Raw genomic sequence first — 26,996 nt, forward strand, 5'->3', positions numbered from 1 at the left:
GCTTAAATTTCCAAAATACCTTCATTTTTCAGCCAAACAATCTCATTTTTCAAAAGAAACTGTGAGGCAACTGTTTCTGTAATTAGTGCACTGCATCTTTAAGATAGATTTAAGGGATCCATACTGAGCCCTTGTGAAGTCCACAGGTGGGAACCCTCTCTTTATGAACCATTTTATTGAGGTTGACAGTGCGGCAGAGAGGGGCACACTATTTTAGGTTCAGCAGGATTGTTTAGCCACAGGGACAGTGATGAATATGTTGATGGAAAATGTCAACCATGTGAAAGATGTGGTAGAGTTTACATGCAAATGGCACACTGTTAGCGATGACCATAAAATATGTAACTAAGTAAAGCAAATGACGCACCTGTAGATTTTCCTTCCTCGTACAAGTCATCAGAACAGGAAAAAACACGGCTTGAGACTTCTGGCCTAAGATGTGGTGAGTTCATTTGCCTCAACATTCCAACTGAAGGAGTGGTCAGTGCCTGCATCCAATAAGAAAACTGAGTTCAGGGATGATGAACTGCTGGGAGGTATCGGCGATGTCACAGAGGATGGTGGTTGCCGATACTTTCAAGATCAAGATAAGATTTGCAACCTTGGAGTAGGGTTGGTTTCACATTGGTATAGTCAATTGACAAAATGCCAGATGACAACTGCTAAAACACTCTTAGTGTCAAACTGCTATATCCTAGCTTAGGCACAAGAGGACCGGTCACAGACAGGATGTAATCTTGTGTGAGTTTACAAGGTCAGTATCCTGAGTGGGAGTGCATCATCCAAGATACTTAAGTTTAGGGGGAGCTGTGGACTATATTCTCTGTAAAAACCAATCCCATGGCCCATTGCAGTAATCAAAGAGGCTTTTAACCAGGTTAACAGTCGCCAAAATACATTACATGTACCTGATCAAAACAGGTTGACGTGAGCTTTTATCTTTAAATTATACTTCAATGATACAAATTGGTGGAGTAAATATATGAATAGGTAAAGCATGTGGTAAGAATTTCAGGGAAGATCAATGGTGAACATGCATTCCCTGGTGCATGACACTGCCAAATTCTCACTGCATTCCACTCTGCTTCAGTATACAAGTCGTCTTGTAGCCACGCCCTTGGTTACATTCCATAAAAGGTCAATGAGGTCATCAAGTGGCAAAACAAACAATTTTTGATTGGAAGCCACGTTCCACATCCTGTACTACTTGACTCAAAGTTAAGTCGACAGAAACTGCACTGCCAAGCTGGTCGTCGTACACACATGTACATACACACAGTCTAGCCATGCGCGGTGCTTACTGAGAGTAGTGGGTACATGGTGTATGTATTTGAATGTATTAAGGAATTTAATTGTTCATGTTGTAGGGCTGAAATGGCTATGTCTCGGTACCTAGCTATGAACATAGGTACATGTATGCCTTTTTACTGCTACGTTATGATTTGGGTTTTAAAACGTATGTTTGATAGCCTTTTTGTGACAATAATTTTTCGATGGGGGTGTTTTGGACCATGCGGGCAGTGGACACAAATCTAAAACTTTCATTTTCATGTTCTATAACTCAGGTAATACCAACATATATTTTGGACCTGTTTCCAACAGGAGATATTCTCAGTAAATGCCTCAGATCACGGGCTCCCTCATCAATAATGGCTGCCCCCTGCAGCCATGCTGACTGGAGTTCCTATCCATCCTGCGTAGTGGCACCTTTGGTGGAAATAGCACCTCAATCATTGTTTACAAATGGTAAATCCTCATTACCCATTTGGCTTAATGGTTAATTGAGTCGCTACCAACAAGACTGGGTTGCATTGGACACTGCCCATGAAAACAGGTTTTTCCAGCTGATGAGGGGGTGTTTCAGATGGATATTCATAACGCTGGGCCTCCCAAGTGAGACACGTTGAGGGGTAAAGATGCAAAAGGTACATGTACTGTGACTACATCTCAGGACATGCATAAGTGAGCGAGGGCGCTGTTTATTTGGCAAATCATTTTCTGAAATCAGAAATCGTGATTAAAATTTGTCTTTTTCTGCGGGCTCTAGCTCCTCTGATTAATTTCTAATTTCAGAATTTTCAAAATTTCAAGTGAAGCCAGCATTTAATTTATTGAAATAAGGCACAAATAAGAACAAACATTTCATGGAAATGTGAACTTTAAGTTTTTCAGTCAAAATCCACACTCACTTTTGTGTGTACACAAAAAAATCACAGCTTGCTCTGCATTACACTTGTACATAAATAAAACATCTCAAACTATCCCTGCTTCAAACCAAGTTTTCTTTGCCTTGAAGAGTCCGATAGAATCCAAATTTACCTGTACATGTATATATCAAAATATATCTAATGACATCTTCTCCAACCTCGCTCCTAAAAGAAAATAGCAAACATAGTTGAAAGGTTTATAAGCCTCGATCCCTGTAAAGCAGACCTACAGGACCAAGGCCTACATTTAAGCACACTGTAGACCACACCCATGGTCGCTATGCGCTAATGACAGCCATAATGCCAGTCAGCTTGGTAGCTGGGGCTGGCAGTACCGGTATGGCGCCTCCTGCAGTTTTTATGGACAAAAGGTTTAGAAATGAAAACAACACTACGGCCTACAGGCCCAGAATCAAGATGTAATAGGCCTACATGTTCATGTACCTACCAGAACTGTGGGGTTCATCATCCAGCCATGGAGGTAGGACAAGACCTCCATGATCCAGCACGCAGTCTCCCCTGGGAGCGCGGCGGACGGGACGAACATTTCAGGCAGCATAAATAATCTTACGAGTTACAGCCTCGCTAAATCACCAAATAACTTGAGATATCCGTGTATCTTCTCAGCAATTACATGATAATAAAATTCCACTTTCCTTTTCAATTCTAAAAAAAAAAAAACATTAAAAACCGTGGATTATTGTAGCCATGGCCTGACATGTGCCTCAGCTCAGATCATCAGTGCATCTCGTGATGCGCGAACTGTCGACACGTCACATGCGCAGCACGCGCGCAGCTCGCAGCTAGCCATTCAAGTACTTAATGATAGCGCCCTCAAGGAAGGTTTCGTTCAACGGAAAAATCCTTCGGTGCATCGAAAAGGGGTTCTTTTTTCAAGCCTGTTTAGACTGTTGTGTATTTATTTTGATTTCCGTTCAGATAGATGCTTTTAAAAATATTATTGATATATCAAGGTTATAGGTTAGATTCTAGCGTCTTTTATTTTTCAATTAAGCACCAAAGTCTGAACTGCTTTTTTTTTCAAAATAAAACCTTTACATGGGATGTAGGTGGTGCCCACCGTTAAAATGTGTGGCCAACATTTGGCTCTCTGGGAACTTTCACAACATCAATAGAATAAGCAGGGAGAAAGGAATAGCATGCATTATTACCTATTTCACCATGTTGACATTTATTGATGTGGCACAGAAATAAAAAAGACATCTCCACACTGCATTCAAACCCCGGGGCGAGGTATGTATTTTTTTACACGGTCTCGGGAGCGGCCTCGCTAGGTGAGTCCGTATCATTTCTCAGGGTTACAGAGACCTGAGTCCGTCTTAAAAGTTATATAAATGCTTCAGTGATTGTCCCCTAGCCTCGACAGCTCTTAAAAACCACCAAAAGTACATCTCAGTACTGTGGGGGGGCGTAATCCCAGGCTATCCCGATTTGGGGGGGGGGGGGCTTGCCACACGTCAGCCAAGCCGCACCACCACCACAACCCCCCCAAAGAAAAACACTTCAGAGATAGCCGAAAGAGGCCTCTGACAAGTTCCAGACAGCTGTCACTGATAAGAAACATTCCACTGTCTGCCCCAGGCACCGTTTTGTAAAAAAAATCAATTAGATTGTACACAAGGGGCCACTTAGCACACAGTCCTATGGGAGTGGCATTAAATCCTGTTTCTCAACTCAGCTTGATAGGCCACTACGTAGACCGACGCCGGCTAAATGAAACTTTAATTAATTACATTTTTAACCCCTTCTTTGCCACACACTGTGACAATTGACATCACGTGCTAAAAAATCTTCTAAAGACGAGATTCACCGAGGAGTCGATCCCAAATAAAGCCTGAAAGTAAGAGGTCACGCAGCGGGCTTCCACAACCCCCGTGGGGTCCGCCTATGGGGATTTTACACCGCTGCGGCCGTCCTGTCACGTTCCATATATTTTGGAAGAATAAATCCTGAGGCCACCCCATGAAACATTCATGCTGGAATTTTACCTTTGACTTCCTCAACCAATATTTAGGAAAAGTCACCCCAGTGGAAATGGGTAAAAAAAACGAATTTTCTACCTTTTACGTCCGGCGATATCGTACCTAGATCTCTCCGTGTTCAAGCTCGTTTATTTTGTTTTCATTCCCCGTGCTTACGTGAAAATGAGATTATAAAAGGTTGCAAACAGTTTTACCTACCTGTAGTCGATGGGTTCCATGTTCCATTGATTTGACATAACGAAGTTAGTTTGTGAGCAAAAGTTTGATATAATATTAGAAACATTCGTAAAAGTAGCTTTATCGGTCTAAGTTTATTACCTTATAACCACCTGCAGCCACGTGAAAATGTCCGTTTAGTTTCAGCTTTTACAGCCAGACTACCATAAAATTTTAAACCGTAAATGTTCATCTGCCTTCAAGACCGCTGCGCTAGCCCGTTTAGATTTTCGGAGGGGATGGGTCAATTTTGGCAGGATATTTCTCTTTTAGGTCAGGTATTTTTTCACTTTCTAAAAATTGGTATACTGGTAAATGATTTTCAAAGCCCTTTTTCCAAGTTGGATTTTTAATTAAAGAAGTAACTGGAGAAACACAAGTTACAAATTCTAAAATCTTTGCACGTGATTTTTCCTATACCAGGGTTCCGGAAGCGCGCCATCAGGGGTCAACTTTGAGGCTCTATTCATAATGGATAAATTAATGACGCGTGAAAATAACTCCCTGCGCCTAAAGTTTTAAAGTCTTTCATTCGAAGGATGGATATGCGTCGGGGAGATGTTACTTTAATGTTGGGTTTTTTTTACCCTGCTCGACGTGTATATTGTAGTTAGGCCTAGTGTTTCCTCCGAAAGCTTGAGAAAAAAATACAAGCGTAGTCGGATGGGACTTACTTTGGTATCAGGTAATGTGTTTTTCCCTTCTAGGCTCGTAAGGATGCCTCTTTATGACAGTTCATGTAGTTAGTTCCTGTAAAACCCCGACGAGGAGGTGGTGCGTGATTCTGTTCCGGGAACAGTGTTCTTGAGTCGTGTTCCAGCCGTTCGAGCGCGAGAACAAGAAACCCGTGTCAAGAACAGGCAGCCCAACCTCGACCTTTAAGTTTGTTTCCAGTATATTAATATTACGATCATTTTAACGCAAGCCTGGCAACAACGATCGAAGGTTGGGAAGTGGCCCCGGCTGGAGCTTATTGTCGTGAGGGAAGGAAAAATTCCAAATTCCACGGAGCCACTAGACGGGGAGGCTTCAATATACATTCTACATGAATCCTTGTTCACTTTCTAAGCATGGACATATCTACACGTTAGCCATTTCTTTGGCACTTCTTCCAGGAACTTCATATTGATTATGTCATAATAGATAGTTCCAGGTTCCCGGGATCTATTTGTTGAGGAAGGGACAAGGGTTGATCCTAGGTCCCTGGCTTTGTAACTCTTCATGAACGTGAGTGATTGGTTAATGCTTAGTTTTTTTGGTTTTTCAACTCCAAATAGGTCCGCGTGGCATTGCAGCTACACGCACCACCAATCGATTGGTGGTTGTCAAGGAAAACGCATCCATAGATGATAAATGTTGGAATCTTTTTTCCATGCTTGGTGATTGGATTATTTTCTCCGCTATAATTTAGAGAGCAAAATAAGCACTTTCCCGCTAAGCGACAGGGATAAAGATATCAACATTTTCGAAGTTAGAGATGTCAACAGCAATGTTTCTTCATTACTTAGTGTCTTAGGGTGATTGGTATCCTGGAATTTATAAAGAACAGTAAAATAAATCAATTATGAAAATCAGACATGGCATCAATAATTGTTATCGATTTTGATGAGTCTATTTTATGCCAGTGAAGGTAAAACCTTTCCATTCTGCGGATATTTGTTTCTGCACAAGCTGTTCAACATTTATGGTAAACTAGGTTCAGTTATCAGGGCTGATGGTAAACATTATTTGCATTAACTTTTCGACCACAATTGTGTAGTTAGCTCGATTCAAATCAGTGGGACCTGCGTTTCGTATACAGTATAAATCTATGATGACTCATCTTTTCAAGATGGATTTGTTTGCGGAGGTCGTAGCAGTAACTCCATATTGGAACGGTATAAAATAAAGTACTGATTAACAAAGGAATAATTGGCGGGTATTACACCGCCCAAAACACTGCACAAGAATCAATGCATTGTGCATGAATTGTTTTATGTTATGTGATATTCGCTTACGTGCGGCTCGCGAAATCTTGTTTAATCTACTTTTTTGACGTAGTTTGGTTGCAGAAAGCGTGCAACCTACTACAATAGACACACATGTACATATTTCTTTCCTGCATAGATTGTATTGAATTGATTGTACTAAACTTTTATACAGGCGTTCAAAATGCAGGTTTGTCTGCTCTTGTATCGTGAATGGTCTAACATGGCATCCTGTGTGTCCTGTACTATAAATCCTGTTTCCACAATAGAGCTTTCCTTTCCAAGCTCAAATGCGACAATCAATTAAAGTGGGTGTTGTTATGACGCCCTGACTGATCAAAGTCCGTACCCTGCCATCGAATGTTACGGCTGCAGCTTGAAATAACGTGCGCCTTTGTAAGCCACTGCCTAGCGGCTGCAGTAAAAACATACCAACCGGTTCGTTACTGCTAGCCATAGTCAAGCATTTGGAGACGCAGCCTCGCATGGCAGTGAAGTTGAGGGTCGCCAACCTGTGACATTGTTGCTTACAATAATACAGCGCCACAAACACATAGACTCCGTGTATACGTGACCCGACACATAGCTGCCTACCGTGGACGCCATGTTCAAGGACGAGGATCGCTAAAATAATTCTTTTTCCAACGAGAGATATCTTGACCGAAATAAAATCACCGTGGCACAACCATCAGATACGATTGGTAAGTTGGCGAACGTAGAGGCTCAATAAACGTTCTGGATTAGCCATGGGAACAACAATATGTAAGGCGCTCTCTGCGATGAAGCAAACGTGCAGTGATTGATGCTTGCCAAAGCACAACAGGGACAGTGGTGGACATGTTATGTGGTAATGTTATTCATTCTCCATCGGGAAGTGCAAAGGCAGGGTGTGAGTTAACATGGTCATGGCAGTTGGGGAAGAGGAGGGGCGTGTCAGCAATATCCCCACGGGGGGAGGGAAAGCTTAGCCCTTTTTTAAAGAAGCTCGCTGGTACCTTATGGACGGAATGGGCGATGGGTTGAACAAGACACATCAACTCACCTCAGCCTCATTCGATTTTTAGCTGTGTGGAGTAGTTATGTCAGGTTATGAATGTACCAACCGATTCGTTGCTTCATCAAGGAATGATTAGGCCTACTGTATTGAAATACACGACTAACTTAAAGTTAATGTATGAGCGTTACACTGTAGAGGTTGGTGGAATTGGGAGTCTGAACACACACCGCACACTTTCTGGTAAATGGAGATGGGCCGCCAAATTATCCAAGCGCCGCGCCGTTAGGTGCACAACACCACTGTGTGTTATTAATAGGTCATTTCAATATCAAAACTTTTAAACGTCAAAAGTAAAGAAAGACGCCTGTAAAGCTCAATTTATCTATGAGTTAATACACAAGAGTTAATCTTTTTTGATGAACGGGTGTCGCCGATACCACTTCTTTTATTTCCCCAAAGACGTAGGCAATCTCCCCCCCCCACTGGCTTGCATGAATTTAAACCAGAGCTTTGGTTAGCACCCTGCTTGATGAAGGCATATTGCTACAGGAAAACCTGTCGGGGCTCTACTGAAATGATCTACAGGAATTTACCCTGACAGTAATTCACGTAAAACGATGTATTTACCCATGGATGGTTTTCACACACATTAGTAGACTTAATCCGTATCAACCAACTTTCGTTTCATTTATCGATGGTGAATAATGTTGATTTTCATTTAATTAAAGACCTTTTAACGGTTTCCTTTGAACCAGAAAATGACTACAGGATCAGCAGTGAGTTCAGCTCTAGAGACGATCAGCAGACATCATCTCGAATGCCCCATTTGTAGTGAGAGATTCCAACGACCCAAGATACTGGCCTGTCTGCATAGTTTCTGTGAGCAATGTCTGCTGACATACTGCAGCACGAAGCACCAGGGCTGTACAGAGATTCCTTGCCCCGTGTGTCAACAAGAGACACAACTTCCGGAGGCGGGGGTTAGAGGCCTGAAAACCAACTTTTATCTGATCGGTCTGGTTGAGGAGATTGAACTACAGGAAAAGTTGGTGTGTTCGGGTCAAACATTATTTTTAAACATTCAGGCAAATATATGTCACATAACAACAAAAACGATATACGCTTCCAGTTCACTGCAACGAATGTTGGACACGTTGCATCTGCACAATGGTTCATGGTCAAAGTTTCCTCCCGTAAAGGCTCAAAGTGCATTTCTGTTTTTGTGAAGTATCTATTTGCCAGCGTTCATTCGTCCATGTTCAAATACTATGCAGCACAGGTAGTGAGCGGTAACGAGGAGAACGCCCTCTTGCTCCTTATTTTGACGGAAAATTTACTTTCTTTTCCTAAAGTTCGTTGCCACACGATCGAGTATTCTAGTGTATTAATATTACGAATATTTTAACGCAAGCCTGACAACAACAAAGGTTGAGAAGTGACTCCGGCTGGGCTTATTGTCGTGAGAGAAGGAAAAATTCCAAATTCCACGGACTCGCTAGACAGGGAGGGGGAGGCTTCAATATACATTCTACATGAATCCTTGTTCACTTGCTATGCACGGACGTAGCTACACGTTTTTTGGTCACTTCTTCCGTGAACTTCATATCGATGGCTTCATAATAAATAACTTTAGGTTTCTGGGATCTATTGGTCGAGGAAAGGACAAGTTTTGATCCTATGTCTCTGGCTTTATAACAGTGCCATGTGGCATTGCAGCTACACGCACCGGCAATCGCTTAGCGGTTGTTGAGGAGAAAACATCCCACGTGAAAGTCTTTGACAAGGACAACACGCTGGCTTTCCAGTTCTCCACAGTGCTACCGAGTGAGGTCGGTAAGACCGCAGTGAACCTCCAGAGTGTAGCAGTCAAGACGGATGGGACCATTGTGGTAGGTGACATCCAAAGAATGGTGCTGACCGAACACAGCCCCGCTGATGGCAAACTCAGAAGCACCATCCCAGTCAAGATTGAACCTTGTTCTCTGGCTGTTGACAGCAATGATCGAGTTGTAATCAGTGACTTTAAACATTTAGTCGGTGTTGTTGATGGGAATGGTAATACACTGTTCACCATCAAACCTATCATCAATGGTGAGGTAGTTAGATACTGTACTGGTGTATGCGCAGATAGCACAGGCATCTATGTTGCAATGCATAATGGCAGTTACACTGGTCATATCCACCACTATGACCCTCAAGGTGGCTTTCTCCACTGCATCGCAGAGGGGCTGCACCGGCCCGTGGGAATCACATTCCTCGCAGATGGGCAACTGGCAGTTGGAGACTACTACTCAGTGAAGATTTATGACTTTGTTTAATGCAACATGAACAAATCGATTTCCTTCCGCTTTCTTCAGGAGGAAACAGGAGTAGCATTCGTCGGAAATGTTGCGGTGTGAACAACATTGCATTCAATTTCATCTGTCACGGTTACGTGGGGGGTGTTGCCACCTTGACGTAGTGGGTCCGCTCAACTTTTAAATTGAGGACAGGAAACTGCTAAGTGACCACAGATTAATCAAAGAATGATATATGTATTCAGTATAACATGACGTTCCGTGATTGCATTTCAGATTAGATTTAATTATTCAATCCAACAATTATGAGACAGCATAGGCCACACTATAATATAAACATGAAGATCTAAAATCAGAAGTGTATTTGGTTATGAAGGTGAGACTCCTCAAGAGTTGAGAATATAAAGTTAGGTTTCTAGGTGATTGTAAATTAAAATCTATTAAATTCCCAAGGGCACTTCACGCTAACTTTCAATAACTTCCCAAGGGCATTGTGCGGACCCGCCTCTCTCCTCTGAGTAAATCTATTGCACAAAATACACACAACAGCCGTCAGGTCGCCGACGTGCAACAGTCGTCGGTCGCACGACACATGCACAAAACTTTCTCTACAATGTCCGAAACTGAAAGGAAGCCAAATGTCCTATTTTGGATCTCATCAACCAACGACGAAAAGCTAGCTTAGTCACAAGGTTGATGAAAACAAGGCTGCAATGTCAACACGACCCAAACGCAAAATTAAAGTGAACAAAATTTGAAAGCTTGGTGAAGAACGACAACTCACGTTATGTGCCAACACAACTCGATCGGAGAGAGGGAGAATCGCACGTACGCCACGGCAAAGTACGTTGCGCAAGAATAATGCGTCAAAGTTTTGTAGAAATATAACCATTGAGCTAATCCAGCCTCATACATGTATAAATCAAGCAATATGACTAGTTACAAACAACTGACCATTTCATATCCCATCGAGCTCTTTAAATACTGGTTACAAGCATTACGGGGTGGGAACTACTAAGACTACTCGGATGGCTACCAAACTCATAACACATTCCAAGATTAGACTTGATTCAAGTCGGTCCGTCACACATCGCTTCTTTTTTTTTTATAGAAAATTAGATACACAAAGGTTTGCGTAGGCTTACTGCATAGCCGAAATGGAAAGCAAACTACATCAAAATTTCGCTGAGACGGAATTCAAAAGTATGGGAGCTACATAAAGTGCTTATCATTTAAACAAATTTCCTTTGTTAGTTTTGCATTGTTAACTATATTTTCTCACGATATATGAATTATTTTCATAGTCCATTAAACAGTAGTAAATGTATCCCAACATTGGTGAGTTATGCCTACCGTGAGCGATCACGGGAGATATGGGAAGTTGTTAGCTTGTCTCATCAAAAGAATCAGACTCATTTTAATGCAAACATCTTGCAGGGGATTATCAAATTGAGGAGAGTATAAAAACTGAAAAATAATATGTGAAGTCAAATTGTTCTCATTGTGATTTACATAAAATTTTAATGTTCTCAAAAGCTTACTTTGTGTGAGTAGTGGGATAGCGAAGGTCTCATCATTTAAATGGTGAAGTACATTTGTAAATGTCGATATGGAACTCACGTTAGGTCTGAGGGAACTTTCTTGGACCGTACAGAGTGAAATTCAGCAACTTCCGGGTCATTTTGCAAGATCGACAGAGAATGAAAAATCTGGTCACACCAAAGTACGGTTACTGTCCCAACTCAAGATTACCATTCCAACCAATAGGTGCACTATGGCCGATCACACTGCATTAATGTACGTTGTTACGATTCGACTGTACAAACTGTCAGTCCCTAGAAACAAATTGTTTCTCTACGTGTACAAATAGTTGAATTGGAGTTAAAAGGGAGACTGAATTGACAAAGCCGGAAGTTGAAGTTAGTGTCAGTGAAGCTTCAGGCCTACAAACGTATCGTAAAAACCAGCGTCGGTGTATTTTGTACTATTCCCCATACATTGATCGTGTATCTTTCTTTACCCTGTCGGCGCCATTTTCCAAAAACATATCGAGTTGAACCTGTCAAAACTCTCGTACGGGTGCGAGTTTTTCTTTGCAGTAACGGAACAATCTCACCAAACGTCTTCACAAATCAACTGATTCAGTTTAGTTAAAAGTAAAGCTGACTTCTGGATGTTAAAGTGAAGCAACTGTTGTTGCACAACTCTTGCAATAAATTGATTAGTATATTTTACAATGTATAGCTAGACCTATAGAATAGATTTAGTCTTGAGGATAAAATCAAACACTTGGCAAATGTAAATGACTTTACGAACAACTCCGTAGTTAGCTCAATTAAAATCACAGGACATGTTCGTATCTTAAAATGTTGAGCTATGATGGCGCTTCTTTCTTCACACATGGGTTGATTTGCTGAGGTTGTAGCAGTAACTCCAGTTTTGAACGCTGTAAGATAAAGTACTGATTGACGAAGGAATGTTGACGAGTATAAAACCGCCAATTACACTGCACAGGCTGATGGGCAAGGTGACTGGGATAGGTACAAGACGAGTAAGGGCGTTTGGAAAAAAAGAAACAAATTTCATGAAAGAATAATACTGCTCTTTAGTAACAAAACATTATACATTTTTAAACGTAGAATGAACCTTCGAGTAAAATGTGAATTTCAGAGAGCGGAAACCTTTTTTGAGAGTGATTACTGACCTGCAATATGAATTAGCGTTGAAGTAAAAACACAAAGGACGTTTTCTCCATCAGTCTTATGTTGTTTGTTGTTCCAGACGTCATCACCTACACATTCATTTAATCGATTCATTTATTGTACAAGACCTCTCCTTGATACAGGTGAGATTTGTCTTCAAGAATAAAATGGTTACAAACGACTGTTCCCGTTGTTCATCTTTGTTTATCTGAATTACTGTCTGTGGTGTTGTTGTGTTTCTCCCCAGGCAGTCGCTCACGCTGACGAAAAGGCTCAGTTGGTATTTTGGAAAAATGATAGAGCTTTGTGGAACCTCTATGGGCGCCCTTTTTACACTGCTTTATTTTTGTAAATTTATCTAAAACACATGACAATCAATACAGTACCGGGGTAATGGTGCAGTGACGTGGGACTGAACAATGTCCGTACCCGGTTTCCTAGTCTTACGGCTGCGGTATGAAATAACAAATGTGCTTATGCAAGCCACTGCCTAACGGCTGCAGCCATTCCACATTAGCCTGTTTGGTACTCCTAGCCATAGCCAATCATTTCATAGCCAACCTCTCATCGAACTGAAGTTGAAGGTCACCAACCTGTGACATTATTGTATACGTAGTGAGTGGCGCTCCTGAGTCAATTCACAGACGTGTGTAGCCAGGCACATACAAGTAGACCTACTCTGAACGCCATGTTCCAGGAAGTGGATCGCTAAAATAATTCTCATTGTAAAGAGCGAGAAATCTTGGCAATATTTTTAAGGCTGAAAAACATAGACGCTTTCTGAAGGTTCATTCAACGCGGTGAGTAGAATTACAGCATTTAAGACACTCCATATATGACAAATCAAAGTGCAGTGGTCGATGCTTGGCAAAGGAGAAGAGGGACAGTGGACTGGTGGACATGTTGTATTGTGGTGATGTTATGCACTTTCCATCACGAAATGGAAAGGGCAGGATATGACAATAGCATAGTTATGATAGTAGGGGAAGAGGAGGGCGTGTCAGCAATCACCCCAAAAGGAGGGGGGAGTAGCTCTGTTTTAAGCAAAGTCGTTTGTATCTTATTGACGCGATGGCCGATGGGTTGAGAGAGACACCTCAACTCAACACAGCCTCATTCGATTTTCAGCTGTGTGGAAGAAGTTATGTCAGGGCCAATACACCAATCAATTCAGTGCTTCATCAATTAATGATTACCGTATGGACATACTCGACTAAACTGGAGTTTAAAGTTGATACAATTATGAGCGTTAGACTGTAGAGGTTGGGGGAAATGGGTGTCTGATGAGCACTGCACATCTTCTGGTAAATGGAGATAAGCTGTCAAATTATCTCAGCGCCGTTAGGCGTTGCACAACACAAGTGTGTATTATAAATAGGTCATTTATGTATGAAAACGTTTTTAAAAAATACACGTGAAGCTCAATTTTTGTATAAGGCAATGCACAAAAATGGTCAATCATTTTGATGAACGGGTGTTATACCCAGCAAGAAATGAGACCGAGGGGTACCCCCCAACATGTCCAATCCCTATACACATTACAAACTATTGTTACTTAACACACACCCCCCCAAGATGTCTGAAAGGAATTCCCCAGATTCCAGCGAGACAATGACCAACCACAAAGCAGGGGGGTTTCTCTCCGTCTTATACCTTGCTGCGTATGAGGCGTGTTGCCCTCACAGCTTCTTTTATTTGCCAAGGACGCAGACAACCCCTCCCCCCGCTTCATGGCCATGATGAATTTAAATTTAACCAGAGCTTTAGTTAGCACCCTGCTTGCCGAAGGCATATTACTACAGGAAAATCTGCCGGGGCTCTGTTTAATTGACCTACAGGGATTTACCCTGACAGTAATTGATGTAAAACAAGGAAAGTTGTGCAAAGTATGTTTGAGCGTATTTTTCCAATGGTTTTCATACACATTAAGAGAGACCTAATCTGCACGTTCTCATTTATCGATGGTGAATAATGTTGATTTTCATTTAATTCAAGACCTTTTAATGGTTTTCTATGAACCAGAAAATGGCTACAGGATCAGCAGTTAGTTCAGCTCTAGAGACGATCACAAGACATCATCTCGAATGCCCCATTTGTAGCGAGAGATTCCAACGACCCAAGATACTGGACTGTCTGCATAGTTTCTGTGAGCAATGTCTGCTGACATACTGCAGCACGAAGCACCAGGGCTGTACAGAGATTCCTTGCCCCGTGTGTCGACAAGAGACACAACTTCCACAGGCGGGGGTTACAGGGCTGAAAACCAACTTTTATCTGATCGGTCTGGTTGAAGAGATTGAACTACAGGAAAAGTTGGTGTGTTCGGGTGAGACGAAGCTGCTCTGTGAGACATGTGATGATGGCAGTGAGGCAACGCATCGCTGTCTGGACTGTGAACAGAATATCTGCTCACGTTGTCGAGGTACACAGCTACGGATCGCTGCCACGTCGAGCCACACAATACCTCCGTTAGAGGAAATCCGTCAAGGGAAGATTAAAGTGAAAAAGCTGCAATACTGTCCAAAATGTCCGACCCACGAGGGGGAAGTTACACGATTCTTTTGCACAACGTGTGAAATGTTAATTTGTCGAGATTGTACTGTGATAGACCACTGCAAACCGCAACACGCATACATTGATAGAAAACAGGCCACTTCAACATACAAAGAGTCAATAGCTGACTTGTTTTCCCCCCTTGAGAAGATCCTGAATGAACTCCAAGAATCTCTTGAGATAGTTTCAAAAATGAAACACGACCTAGATATCAGAGTAGAAAACGTAATTTTAGTAGTGCATACCAAGGCAGCTGAGATAAGAGAAGAGGTCACTGCTCAAGAAAATTGCATCATCCATGAAATCACAAATATCCAAAGCGATCGTCTGCAAAAACTGGCAGAATATAAGAAAACAATGAGTTTGGCATCGGAGAGAATACAGCATTCATTGCAGACAGCAAGAGAGGTGACAAGGACAGCAGCGAATAGTGAGTTCCTCTCACTCTACGCAACAATCAACAAAGACTTGAAATTGTTGGCAGGTCAAACTATTCCCAGAGTTGACAAGAGGCTTGGATTTCTGAAGTTCAAGCCGAGTAAGGGGGTAGGTGACATCAGTCTGGGCAAGGTGATGACGGAAGAAAAGTGGGAGCAGCGATGTGTGTTTGGTCGCAGGGGAAGCGGTCCAGGAGAGTTTGATGGGGCTTGGGGTATTGCTGCTCGTCAGCCTGATGAGGTTGCAGTGGCTGAAATCTGGAACAAACGAGTTGTGAACTGCAGCATCGATGGTAACCAGAAAAGCACAATCCCGATGGAACAAAGTAAGTTTGTGTAGGAACTGCTAACAAACGATACACTGGTGCTTTGTTTTTTTGTAAAAATATTATCATTTATTTCGGAGTGGGAGACTTTGAGACGTATGGTGGCGGTAGACAAACCGGTCCTTCTCCTCGGTTGTGCACGTGCTCAGAACTAACACGAATTCCAAGAACTGCACGCGCATGCCCAGATCAACCAAAAAGGACAGTTGTGTCTGCCGCCACTGTGCGTCTCAAAGTCTCCCATTGCTCGGTGTCAAACAGCGACGTGTCAAGCCTTTGGTGTGTGGGTACCCTTGAGTTTGTATACCTATTCAAATCGTGCACCTATAAAAATAGGGGACAATAGGAACCACGGTTGCCGAAGAGTAAGTTAGTACTTGCAAATATACTGATTACTTTCTTTCCTACTCACCTATGACGTAATCTAAAACAAACAGGCTAAACAACCCCGTCGATTGGGGGCAAGTTGCCGCCGCTGGATACGCCACTGGTGTCAAGCCACATAACAAATCTAAACGCTTTTGGCAGAGTCACATGGTACCCAGACGGAGGAGGCTTTCAGAGAAAAAAAATGATTGGCGTGTTTATTTTTCCAGTTATTGCAAGATATGTTATTCAAAGAATTTTCAACTCTCCAGAAAGACTACAGGGCAGTTTAGCTGCATAATGCATTGATTCTTAAAAACAAATCCAGTGAACCTCAATTCCGGATAAAACATTTTTAAAGGGAGAGCAAACAGACAAAAGATGATTTTTTGTGGGCGGGGTAATGCAAAAAATAATTATTCATTTTTGGGTCACAATTAATGGGGTAAACATCAAATATATGAGGTTTTTGAAGTGGTTACGTATTATTTGTTTTCTTTAATGCTTCAAGTGAATGAAATGTTTTCTATTTCACCCTTTAAACATTCAGGGAAATATAATATGTGCTTCGAATTGTTGGACACGTTTCATCTACACAGTGGGTCATGATCAACATTTCGTTCCGTACATCTCTAAGCGTATTTCTGTTTTTGTGAAGTATCTATTTGCCAGCGTTCATTCGTCCATACTTTGCAGCACAGGTAGTGGGCGGTAACAAGGAGAACGCCCTCTTGCTCCTTATTTTGATGGGAAACTTACTTTTTATTCCTAAAGTTCGTTACCACACGACCGAGTGTTCTAGTATATTAATATTACGAATATTTAACGCAAGCCTGACAACAACAAAGGTTGAGAAGTGACTCCGGGTGGGCTTATTGTCGTGAGGGAAGGAAAAATTCCAAATTCCACGGACTCGCTAGACAGGGAGGGGGAGGCTTCAATATACATTCTACATGAATCCTTGTTCACTTGCTATGCATGGACGTAGCTACACGTTTAGCCGTTTTTTGTCACTTCTTCCAAGAACTTCATATTGATTGCTTCACAACAAATAATTCCAGGTTCCTGGGATTTATTTGTCGAGGAAACGACAAGTGTTGATCCTAGGTGTCTGGCTTTATAACTCTTCATGAACGTAGTTGGTTGGTTGATGCCTTTCTTTTTGGCTTTCAACTCCAAACAGGGCCGTATGGCATTGCAGCTACACGCACCGGCAATCGCTTGGTGGTTCTTGAGCAGAGCGCATCCCACGTGAAAGTCTTTGACAAGGACAATACGCTGGCTTTCCAGTTCCCCATAGTGCCACCGAGTGAGGTCGGTAAGACCGCAGTGGACCTCCAGAGTGTAGCAGTCAAGACAGATGGGACCATTGTGGTTGGTGATGTCAAGAGGATGGTGCTGACCGAACACAGCCCCACTGATGGGGAACTCAGAAGCACCATCCCAGTCAAGATTAAACCTCATTATATGGCTTTTGACAGCAATGATCGAGTCGTAATCAGTGACTATGAACAACAGTTAGTCGGGGTTGCTAGTGCGAATGGTGATACACTGTTCACCATCAAACCTACCATCAATGGTGAGGTAGTTAGATGCTGTATTGGTGTATGCGCAGATAGCACAGGCATCTATGTTACAATGAATAATGATGATGATGACACCGGTCATATCCACCACTATGACCCTCAAGGTGGCTTTCTCCACTGCATCGCAGAGGGTGTGTTCTGCCCCCAGGGAATCACATTCTTAGCAGATGGGCAACTGGCAGTTGCAGACTTTTACTCAGTGAAGATTTATGACTCTGTTTAATGTAACACAAACAAATCAATCTCCTTCTGTTTCCTTCGGGAGGAAACAGCAGTAGCATTAGTCGGAAACGTTGGGGTGTAAACAACATTGCCTTCAATTTCATGACTTATTTTTTAAATAGGAAATTAGATCCACAAAGGTTTGCGTAGGCTTACTGCATAGTAGAAATGGAAAGCAAACTACATTAACATTTCACTGAGAAGGGATTCAAAAGTATGGGAGCTACGTAAAGTGCTTATCCTTTTAAACAAATTTCCTTTGTTAGTTTTGCATTGTTAACTATATTTCCTCACGAAATATGAATTAGTTTTATAGATCCATTTAACTGCACAAGGAAGGGTTGAACACGCATTTAAACCTCTACCAAAGAAAAGAATAAGTCCCAAGACTCGTTTTGACAGTGGACAGATTTACTGGATTATCCGTATGGCTGTTAGTTGCCCCTTGTACTATGTAGTGATATGAAGTAAGCCGTACGCTATCAGTAATCAAGAAGTCTTGGTGACGTATCAAGAACCAGACCCGTAATACGACAGCTCTCCAGGAAGTTTGTGAGAGAGCTGTTAAAGGGTGCCATAATTGAAGTTGTTTAATTACTCCTGGTTGTTTGTCTGCGTGTGACATATGACCTGGCTGTCAGTAACGAAATCGTACAGTCTAAAGGAAAACCCTCTTGGGTATTTAATGACTTTTGTGATAAAATCTGAGGTGTAGGGACATTGCTGTTGCAGTATGAATAAAATGTACGTAGTCTGTGTTTGATAGAAGAGCTTTGCACATCGACTGCTTTCATTTAATACTTTGTTCCTTCAAGAAATGGAATTTCTTCCTTCTAGGCTGTAGTTTATGAGGATGCCTACATGTATGTATGACAGTACCCCGGGTAGTTAGTTGGGTCAATACATCAAAGTTGAGTATTACAAGCAACATCTTGTGTGTCTCTCTACGTCTACATACCACGTCCGGTGCTTGTTGCATTCACGTTGAGAATGGCTTCCCTGTCCCGTCCCATTTCAACCATGTTGATCCTATAATTCTAGATATCCGTTTTCTTCCCTATCACATTAGTACTTGGCAACTAAATTGAAATCCGTAGAGAGAGTATCTCGAACGTAAGACCTGTGTAAATATTAATACGCCTTTAGTTTTGTTTTTGGTAGCCGATCTGTTACGGGAATACAAACAAACTGACCTCAGGAAAGAGCTTGGCCTTTGCGCAGAATGCTGTTTTTCCAGAGCATTTAAGCGCACAGATACGGAGCGTTAGGTCTGAGGGAACTTTGCTGGACCGTACAGAGCGAAATTCAGAGACTTGTGGGTCATTTGCGAGATCGACAAAGAATGAAAAATTTGGTCACACCCAAGTACGGTTGTTGTCCCAACTCAAGATTACCATTCCAACCAATAGGTGCAGTGTGGCCGATCACACTGCATTAATATACGTTGTTACGATCAGACCGTACGAACTGTCAGTCGCTAGAAACAAATTGTTTCTCTACGTGTACAAAAAGTTGAATTGGAGTTAAAGGGAGACTGAATTGACAAAGCCGGAAGTTGAAGTTTGTGTCACTGAAGCTTCAGGCCTACAAACGTATCGTAAAAACCAGCGTTGGTCTATTTTGTACTGTTCCCCATACATTGATCGTGTATCTTTACTTTACACCACACCCTGTCGGCGCCATTTTCCAAAAACATATCCAGTTGAACCTGTCAAAACTCTCGTACGGGTGCGAGTTTTTCTTTGCAGTAACGGAACAATCTCACCAAACGTCTTCACAAATCAACTGATTCAGTTTAATTAAAAGTAAAGCTGACTTCTGGATGTTAAGTGAAGCAACTGTTGTTGCACCACTCTTGCAATAAATTGATTAGTATATTTTACAATGTATAGCTAGACCTATAGAATAGATGTAGTCTTGAGGATAAAATCAAACACTTGGCAAATGTAAATGACTTTACGAACAACTCCGTAGTTAGCTCAATTAAAATCACAGGACATGTTCGTATCTTACAATGTTGAGCTAAGATGGCGCTTCTTTCTTCACACATGGGTTGATTTGCTGAGGTTGTAGCAGTAACTCCAGTTTTGAACGCTGTAAGATAAAGTACTGATTGACGAAGGAATGTTGGCGAGTATAAAACCGCCAATTACACTGCACAGGCTGATGGGCAAGGTGACTGGGATAGGTACAAGACGAGTAAGGGCGTTTGGAAAAAAGAAACAAATTTCATGAAAGAATAATACTGCTCTTTAGTAACAAAACATTATACATTTTTAAACGTAGAATGAACCTTCGAGTAAAATGTGAATTTCAGAGAGCGAAAACCTTTTTTGAGAGTGATTACTGACCTGCAATATGAATTAGCGTTGAAGTAAAAACACAAAGGACGTTTTCCCCATCAGTCTTATGTTGTTTGTTGTTCCAGACGTCATCACGTACACATTCATTTAATCGATTCATTTATTGTACAAGACCTCTCCTTGATACAGGTGAGATTTGTCTTCAAGAATAAAATGGTTACAAACGACTGTTCCCGTGGGTCATCTTTGTTTATCTGAATTACTGTCTGTGGTGTTGTTGTGTTTCTCCCAAGGCAGTCGCTCACGCTGACGGAAAGGCTCATTTGGTATTTTGGAAAAATGATAGAGCTTTGTGGAACCTCTATGGGCGCCCTTTTTACACTGCTTTATTTTTGTAAATTTATCTGAAACACATGACAATCAATACAGTACCGGGGTAATGGTGCAGTGACGTGGGACTGAACAATGTCCGTACCCGGTTTCCTAGTCTTACGGCTGCGGTATGAAATAACAAATGTGCTTATGCAAGCCACTGCCTAACGGCTGCAGCCATTCCACATTAGCCTGTTTGGTACTCCTAGCCATAGCCAATCATTTCATAGCCAACCTCTCATCGAACTGAAGTTGAAGGTCACCAACCTGTGACATTATTGTATACGTAGTGAGTGGCGCTCCTGAGTCAATTCACAGACGTGTGTAGCCAGGCACATACAAGTAGACCTACTCTGAACGCCATGTTCCAGGAAGTGGATCGCTAAAATAATTCTCATTGTAAAGAGCGAGAAATCTTTAAGGCTGAAAAACATAGACGCTTTCTGAAGGTTCATTCAACGCGGTGAGTAGAATTACAGCATTTAAGACACTCCATATATGACAAATCAAAGTGCAGTGGTCGATGCTTGGCAAAGGAGAAGAGGGACAGTGGACTGGTGGACATGTTGTATTGTGGTGATGTTATGCACTTTCCATCACGAAATGGAAAGGGCAGGATATGACAATAGCATAGTTATGATAGTAGGGGAAGAGGAGGGCGTGTCAGCAATCACCCCAAAAGGAGGGGGGAGTAGCTCTGTTTTAAGCAAAGTCGTTTGTATCTTATTGACGCGATGGCCGATGGGTTGAGAGAGACACCTCAACTCACCACAGCCTCATTCGATTTTCAGCTGTGTGGAAGAAGTTATGTCAGGGCCAATACACCAATCAATTCAGTGCTTCATCAATTAATGATTACCGTATGGACATACTCGACTAAACTGGAGTTTAAAGTTGATACAATTATGAGCGTTAAACTGTAAAGGTTGGGGGAAATGGGTGTCTGATGAGCACTGCACAACTTCTGGTAAATGGAGATGAGCTGTCAAATTATCTCAGCGCCGTTAGGCGTTGCACAACACAAGTGTGTATTATAAATAGGTCATTTATGTATGAAAACGTTTTTAAAAAATACATGTGAAGCTCAATTTTTGTATTAGGCAATGCACAAAAATGGTTAATCATTTTGATGAACGGGTGTTATACCCAGCAAGAAATGAGACCGAGGGGTACCCCCCAACATGTCCAATCCCTATACACATTACAAACTATTGTTACTTAACACACCCCCCCAAGATGTCTGAAAGGAATTCCCCAGATTCCAGCGAGACAATGACCAACCACAAAGCAGGGGGGTTTCTCTCCGTCTTATACCTTGCTGCATATGACGCGTGTTGCCCTCACAGCTTCTTTTATTTGCCAAGGACGCAGACAACCCCTCCCCCCACTTCATGGCCATGATGAATTTAAATTTAACCAGAGCTTTAGTTAGCACCCTGCTTGCCGAAGGCATATTACTACAGGAAAATCTGCCGGGGCTCTGTTTAATTGACCTACAGGGATTTACCCTGACAGTAATTGATGTAAAACAAGGAAAGTTGTGCAAAGTATGTTTGAGCGTATTTTTCCAATGGTTTTCATACACATTAGAAGAGACCTAATCTGCACGTTCTCATTTATCGATGGTGAATAATGTTGATTTTCATTTAATTCAAGACCTTTTAATGGTTTTCTATGAACCAGAAAATGGCTACAGGATCAGCAGTTAGTTCAGCTCTAGAGACGATCAGAAGACATCATCTCGAATGCCCCATTTGTAGCGAGAGATTCCAACGACCCAAGATACTGGACTGTCTGCATAGTTTCTGTGAGCAATGTCTGCTGACATACTGCAACACGAAGCACCAGGGCTGTACAGAGATTCCTTGCCCCGTGTGTCGACAAGAGACACAACTTCCACAGGCGGGGGTTACAGGGCTGAAAACCAACTTTTATCTGATCGGTCTGGTTGAAGAGATTGAACTACAGGAAAAGTTGGTGTGTTCGGGTGAGACGAAGCTGCTCTGTGAGACATGTGATGATGGCAGTGAGGCAACGCATCGCTGTCTGGACTGTGAACAGAATATCTGCTCACGTTGTCGAGGTACACAGCTACGGATCGCTGCCACGTCGAGCCACACAATACCTCCGTTAGAGGAAATCCGTCAAGGGAAGATTAAAGTGAAAAAGCTGCAATACTGTCCAAAATGTCCGACCCACGATGGGGAAAGTTACACGATTCTTTTGCACAACGTGTGAAATGTTAATTTGTCGAGATTGTACTGTGATAGACCACTGCAAACCGCAACACGCATACATTGATAGAAAACAGGCCACTTCAACATACAAAGAGTCAATAGCTGACTTGTTTTCCCCCCTTGAGAAGATCCTGAATGAACTCCAAGAATCTCTTGAGATAGTTTCAAAAATGAAACACGACCTAGATATCAGAGTAGAAAATGTAATTTTAGTAGTGCATACCAAGGCAGCTGAGATAAGAGAAGAGGTCACTGCTCAAGAAAATCGCATCATCCATGAAATCACAAATATCCAAAGCGATCGTCTGCAAAAACTGGCAGAATATAAGAAAACAATGAGTTTGGCATCGGAGAGAATACAGCATTCATTGGAGACAGCAAGAGAGGTGACAAGGACGGCAGCGGATAGTGAGTTCCTCTCACTCTACGCAACAACCAACAAAGACTTGAAATTGTTGGCAGGTCAAACTATTCCCAGAGTTGACAAGAGGCTTGGATTTCTGAAGTTCAAGCCGAGTAAGGGGGTAGGTGACATCAGTCTGGGCAAGGTGATGACGGAAGAAAAGTGGGAGCAGCGATGTGTGTTCGGTCGCAGGGGAAGCGGTCCAGGAGAGTTTGATGGGGCTTGGGGTATTGCTGCTCGTCAGCCTGATGAGGTTGCAGTGGCTGAAATCTGGAACAAACGAGTTGTGAACTGCAGCATCGATGGTAACCAGAAAAGCACAATCCCGATGGAACAAAGTAAGTTTGTGTAGGAACTGCTAACAAACGATACACTGGTGCTTTGTTTTTTTGTAAAAATATTATCATTTATTTCGGAGTGGGAGACTTTGAGACGTATGGTGGCGGTAGACAAACCGGTCCTTCTCCTCGGTTGTGCACGTGCTCAGAACTAACAGGAATTCCAAGAACTGCACGCGCATGCCCAGATCAACCAAAAAGGACAGTTGTGTCTGCCGCCACTGTGCGTCTCAAAGTCTCCCATTGCTCGGTGTCAAACAGCGACGTGTCAAGCCTTTGGTGTGTGGGTACCCTTGAGTTTGTATACCTATTCAAATCGTGCACCTATAAAAATAGGGGACAATAGGAACCACGGTTGCCGAAGAGTAAGTTAGTACTTGCAAATATACTGATTACTTTCTTTCCTACTCACCTATGACGTAATCTAAAACAAACAGGCTAAACAACCCGTCGATTGGGGGCAAGTTGCCGCCACTGGATACGCCACTGGTGTCAAGCCACATAACAAATCTAAACGCTTTTGGCAGAGTCACATGGTACCCAGACGGAGGAGGCTTTCAGAGAAAAAAAATGATTGGCGTGTTTATTTTTCCAGTTATTGCAAAATATGTTATTCAAAGAATTTTCAACTCTCCAGAAAGACTACAGGGCAGTTTAGCTGCATAATGCATTGATTCTTAAAAACAAATCCAGTGAACCTCAATTCCGGATAAAACATTTTTAAAGGGAGAGCAAACAGCCAAAAGATGATTTTTTGTGGGCGGGGTAATGCAAAAAAAAATTATTCATTTTTGGGTCACAATTAATGGGGTAAACATCAAATATATGAGGTTTTTGAAGTGGTTACGTATTATTTGTTTTCTTTAATGCTTCAAGTGAATGAAATGTTTTCTATTTCACCCTTTAAACATTCAGGGAAATATAATATGTGCTTCGAATTGTTGGACACGTTTCATCTACACAGTGGGTCATGATCAACATTTCGTTCCGTACATCTCTAAGCGTATTTCTGTTTTTGTGAAGTATCTATTTGCCAGCGTTCATTCGTCCATACTTTGCAGCACAGGTAGTGGGCGGTAACAAGGAGAACGCCCTCTTGCTCCTTATTTTGATGGGAAACTTACTTTTTATTCCTAAAGTTCGTTACCACACGACCGAGTGTTCTAGTATATTAATATTACGAATATTTAACGCAAGCCTGACAACGACAAAGGTTGAGAAGTGACTCCGGGTGGGCTTATTGTCGTGAGGGAAGGAAAAATTCCAAATTCCACGGAGTCGCTAGACAGGGAGGGGGAGGCTTCAATATACATTCTGCATGAATCCTTGTTCACTTGCTATGCATGGACGTAGCTACACGTTTAGCCGTTTTTTGTCACTTCTTCCAAGAACTTCATATTGATTGCTTCACAACAAATAATTCCAGGTTCCTGGGATTTATTTGTCGAGGAAACGACAAGTGTTGATCCTAGGTGTCTGGCTTTATAACTCTTCATGAACGTAGTTGGTTGGTTGATGCCTTTCTTTTTGGCTTTCAACTGCAAACAGGGCCATATGGCATTGCAGCTACACGCACCGGCAATCGCTTGGTGGTTCTTGAGCAGAGCGCATCCCACGTGAAAGTCTTTGACAAGGACAATACGCTGGCTTTCCAGTTCCCCACAGTGCCACCGAGTGAGGTCGGTAAGACCGCAGTGGACCTCCAGAGTGTAGCAGTGAAGACAGATGGGACCATTGTGGTTGGTGATGTCAAGAGGATGGTGCTGACCGAACACAGCCCCACTGATGGGGAACTCAGGAGCACCATCCCAGTCAAGATTAAACCTCATTATATGGCTTTTGACAGCAATGATCGAGTCGTAATCAGTGACTATGAACAACAGTTAGTCGGGGTTGCTAGTGCGAATGGTGATACACTGTTCACCATCAAACCTACCATCAATGGTGAGGTAGTTAGATGCTGTACTGGTGTATGCGCAGATAGCACAGGCATCTATGTTACAATGAATAATGATGATGATGACACCGGTCATATCCACCACTATGACCCTCAAGGTGGCTTTCTCCACTGCATCGCAGAGGGTGTGTTCTGCCCCCAGGGAATCACATTCTTAGCAGATGGGCAACTGGCAGTTGCAGACTTTTACTCAGTGAAGATTTATGACTCTGTTTAATGTAACACAAACAAATCAATCTCCTTCCGTTTCCTTCAGGAGGAAACAGCAGTAGCATTAGTCGGAAACGTTGGGGTGTAAACAACATTGCCTTCAATTTCATGACTTATTTTTTAAATAGGAAATTAGATCCACAAAGGTTTGCGTAGGCTTACTGCATAGTAGAAATGGAAAGCAAACTACATTAACATTTCACTGAGAAGGGATTCAAAAGTATGGGAGCTACGTAAAGTGCTTATCCTTTTAAACAAATTTCCTTTGTTAGTTTTGCATTGTTAACTATATTTCCTCACGACATATGAATTAGTTTTATAGATCCATTTAACTGCACAAGGAAGGGTTGAACACGCATTTAAACCTCTACCAAAGAAAAGAATAAGTCCCAAGACTCGTTTTGACAGTGGACAGATTTACTGGATTATCCGTATGGCTGTTAGTTGCCCCTTGTACTATGTAGTGATATGAAGTAAGCCGTACGCTATCAGTAATCAAGAAGTCTTGGTGACGTATCAAGAACCAGACCCGTAATACGACAGCTCTCCAGGAAGTTTGTGAGAGAGCTGTTAAAGGGTGCCATAATTGAAGTTGTTTAATTACTCCTGGTTGTTTGTCTGCGTGTGACATATGACCTGGCTGTCAGTAACGAAATCGTACAGTCTAAAGGAAAACCCTCTTGGGTATTTAATGACTTTTGTGATAAAATCTGAGGTGTAGGGACATTGCTGTTGCAGTATGAATAAAATGTACGTAGTCTGTGTTTGATAGAAGAGCTTTGCACATCGACTGCTTTCATTTAATACTTTGTTCCTTCAAGAAATGGAATTTCTTCCTTCTAGGCTGTAGTTTATGAGGATGCCTACATGTATGTATGACAGTACCCCGGGTAGTTAGTTGGGTCAATACATCAAAGTTGAGTATTACAAGCAACATCTTGTGTGTCTCTCTACGTCTACATACCACGTCCGGTGCTTGTTGCATTCACGTTGAGAATGGCTTCCCTGTCCCGTCCCATTTCAACCATGTTGATCCTATAATTCTAGATATCCGTTTTCTTCCCTATCACATTAGTACTTGGCAACTAAATTGAAATCCGTAGAGAGAGTATCTCGAACGTAAGGCCTGTGTAAATATTAATACGCCTTTAGTTTTGTTTTTGGTAGCCGATCTGTTACGGGAATACAAACAAACTGACCTCAGGAAAGAGCTTGGCCTTTTGCGCAGAATGCTGTTTTTCCAGAGCATTTAAGCGCACAGATACGGAGCGTTAGGTCTGAGGGAACTTTGCTGGAC

At 42.1% G+C, this 26,996-nt stretch overlaps 3 protein-coding genes across 4 annotated transcripts in view; 2 read left to right on the top strand and 1 right to left on the bottom strand.

The window, feature by feature from the left end:
- LOC147797950 (uncharacterized) overlaps window positions 1-2,900 on the bottom strand; it is a 36,248-nt gene extending 33,348 nt beyond the window's left edge. Inside the window, exons 1-2 of the mRNA XM_087142268.1 lie at window positions 2,656-2,900; window positions 368-488 (exon numbers count right to left, since the gene is read on the bottom strand). Of these exons, the coding sequence (XP_086998394.1) occupies window positions 368-488; window positions 2,656-2,766 (232 nt within the window). The 5' untranslated portion in view covers window positions 2,767-2,900. The remainder of the gene's footprint in view (window positions 1-367; window positions 489-2,655) is intronic.
- Window positions 2,901-12,948: 10,048 nt separating this feature from the next.
- Window positions 12,949-18,647, top strand: LOC147797951 (E3 ubiquitin-protein ligase TRIM56-like). 2 transcript variants are annotated; one of them, XM_087141781.1, is made up of 3 exons: window positions 12,949-13,189; window positions 14,412-15,705; window positions 17,255-18,647. In XM_087141781.1, the coding sequence occupies exons 2-3, from the start codon at window positions 14,415-14,417 to the stop codon at window positions 17,878-17,880; spliced, it is 1,917 nt and encodes a 638-aa protein (XP_086997907.1). In that variant the 5' UTR covers window positions 12,949-13,189; window positions 14,412-14,414; the 3' UTR covers window positions 17,881-18,647. The 2 variants fall into 2 exon arrangements, with proteins under 2 accessions (XP_086997907.1, XP_086997906.1); XM_087141780.1 differs by lacking the exon at window positions 12,949-13,189 and having other exon boundaries at window positions 14,403-15,705.
- Window positions 18,648-20,601: 1,954 nt separating this feature from the next.
- LOC147797952 (E3 ubiquitin-protein ligase TRIM32-like) lies at window positions 20,602-26,473 on the top strand. The gene is made up of 3 exons (XM_087141790.1): window positions 20,602-21,017; window positions 22,238-23,532; window positions 25,081-26,473. Exons 2-3 carry the CDS (start codon window positions 22,755-22,757, stop codon window positions 25,704-25,706), a joined length of 1,404 nt encoding a protein of 467 aa, XP_086997916.1. The 5' UTR covers window positions 20,602-21,017; window positions 22,238-22,754; the 3' UTR covers window positions 25,707-26,473.
- The last annotated feature ends 523 nt before the right edge of the window (window positions 26,474-26,996 follow it).

This window comes from Acanthaster planci, linkage group LG10 (assembly GCF_054643075.1).
Source record: "Acanthaster planci isolate LZ-2023a linkage group LG10, COTS_SCS, whole genome shotgun sequence".
Classification (NCBI taxonomy): domain Eukaryota; kingdom Metazoa; phylum Echinodermata; class Asteroidea; order Valvatida; family Acanthasteridae; genus Acanthaster; species Acanthaster planci.

Excerpts from the sequence above, each read along its gene's own strand:
- LOC147797951 (XM_087141780.1), top strand. The coding sequence starts at position 14,403 with ATGAACCAGAAAATGGCTACAGGATCAGCAGTTAGTTCAGCTCTAGAG. Across the intron at positions 15,706-17,254 it reads CACAATCCCGATGGAACAAA|GGCCGTATGGCATTGCAGCT; the intron begins GTAAGTTTGTGT and ends AACTCCAAACAG.
- LOC147797952 (XM_087141790.1), top strand. The coding sequence starts at position 22,755 with ATGGGGAAAGTTACACGATTCTTTTGCACAACGTGTGAAATGTTAATT. Across the intron at positions 23,533-25,080 it reads CACAATCCCGATGGAACAAA|GGCCATATGGCATTGCAGCT; the intron begins GTAAGTTTGTGT and ends AACTGCAAACAG.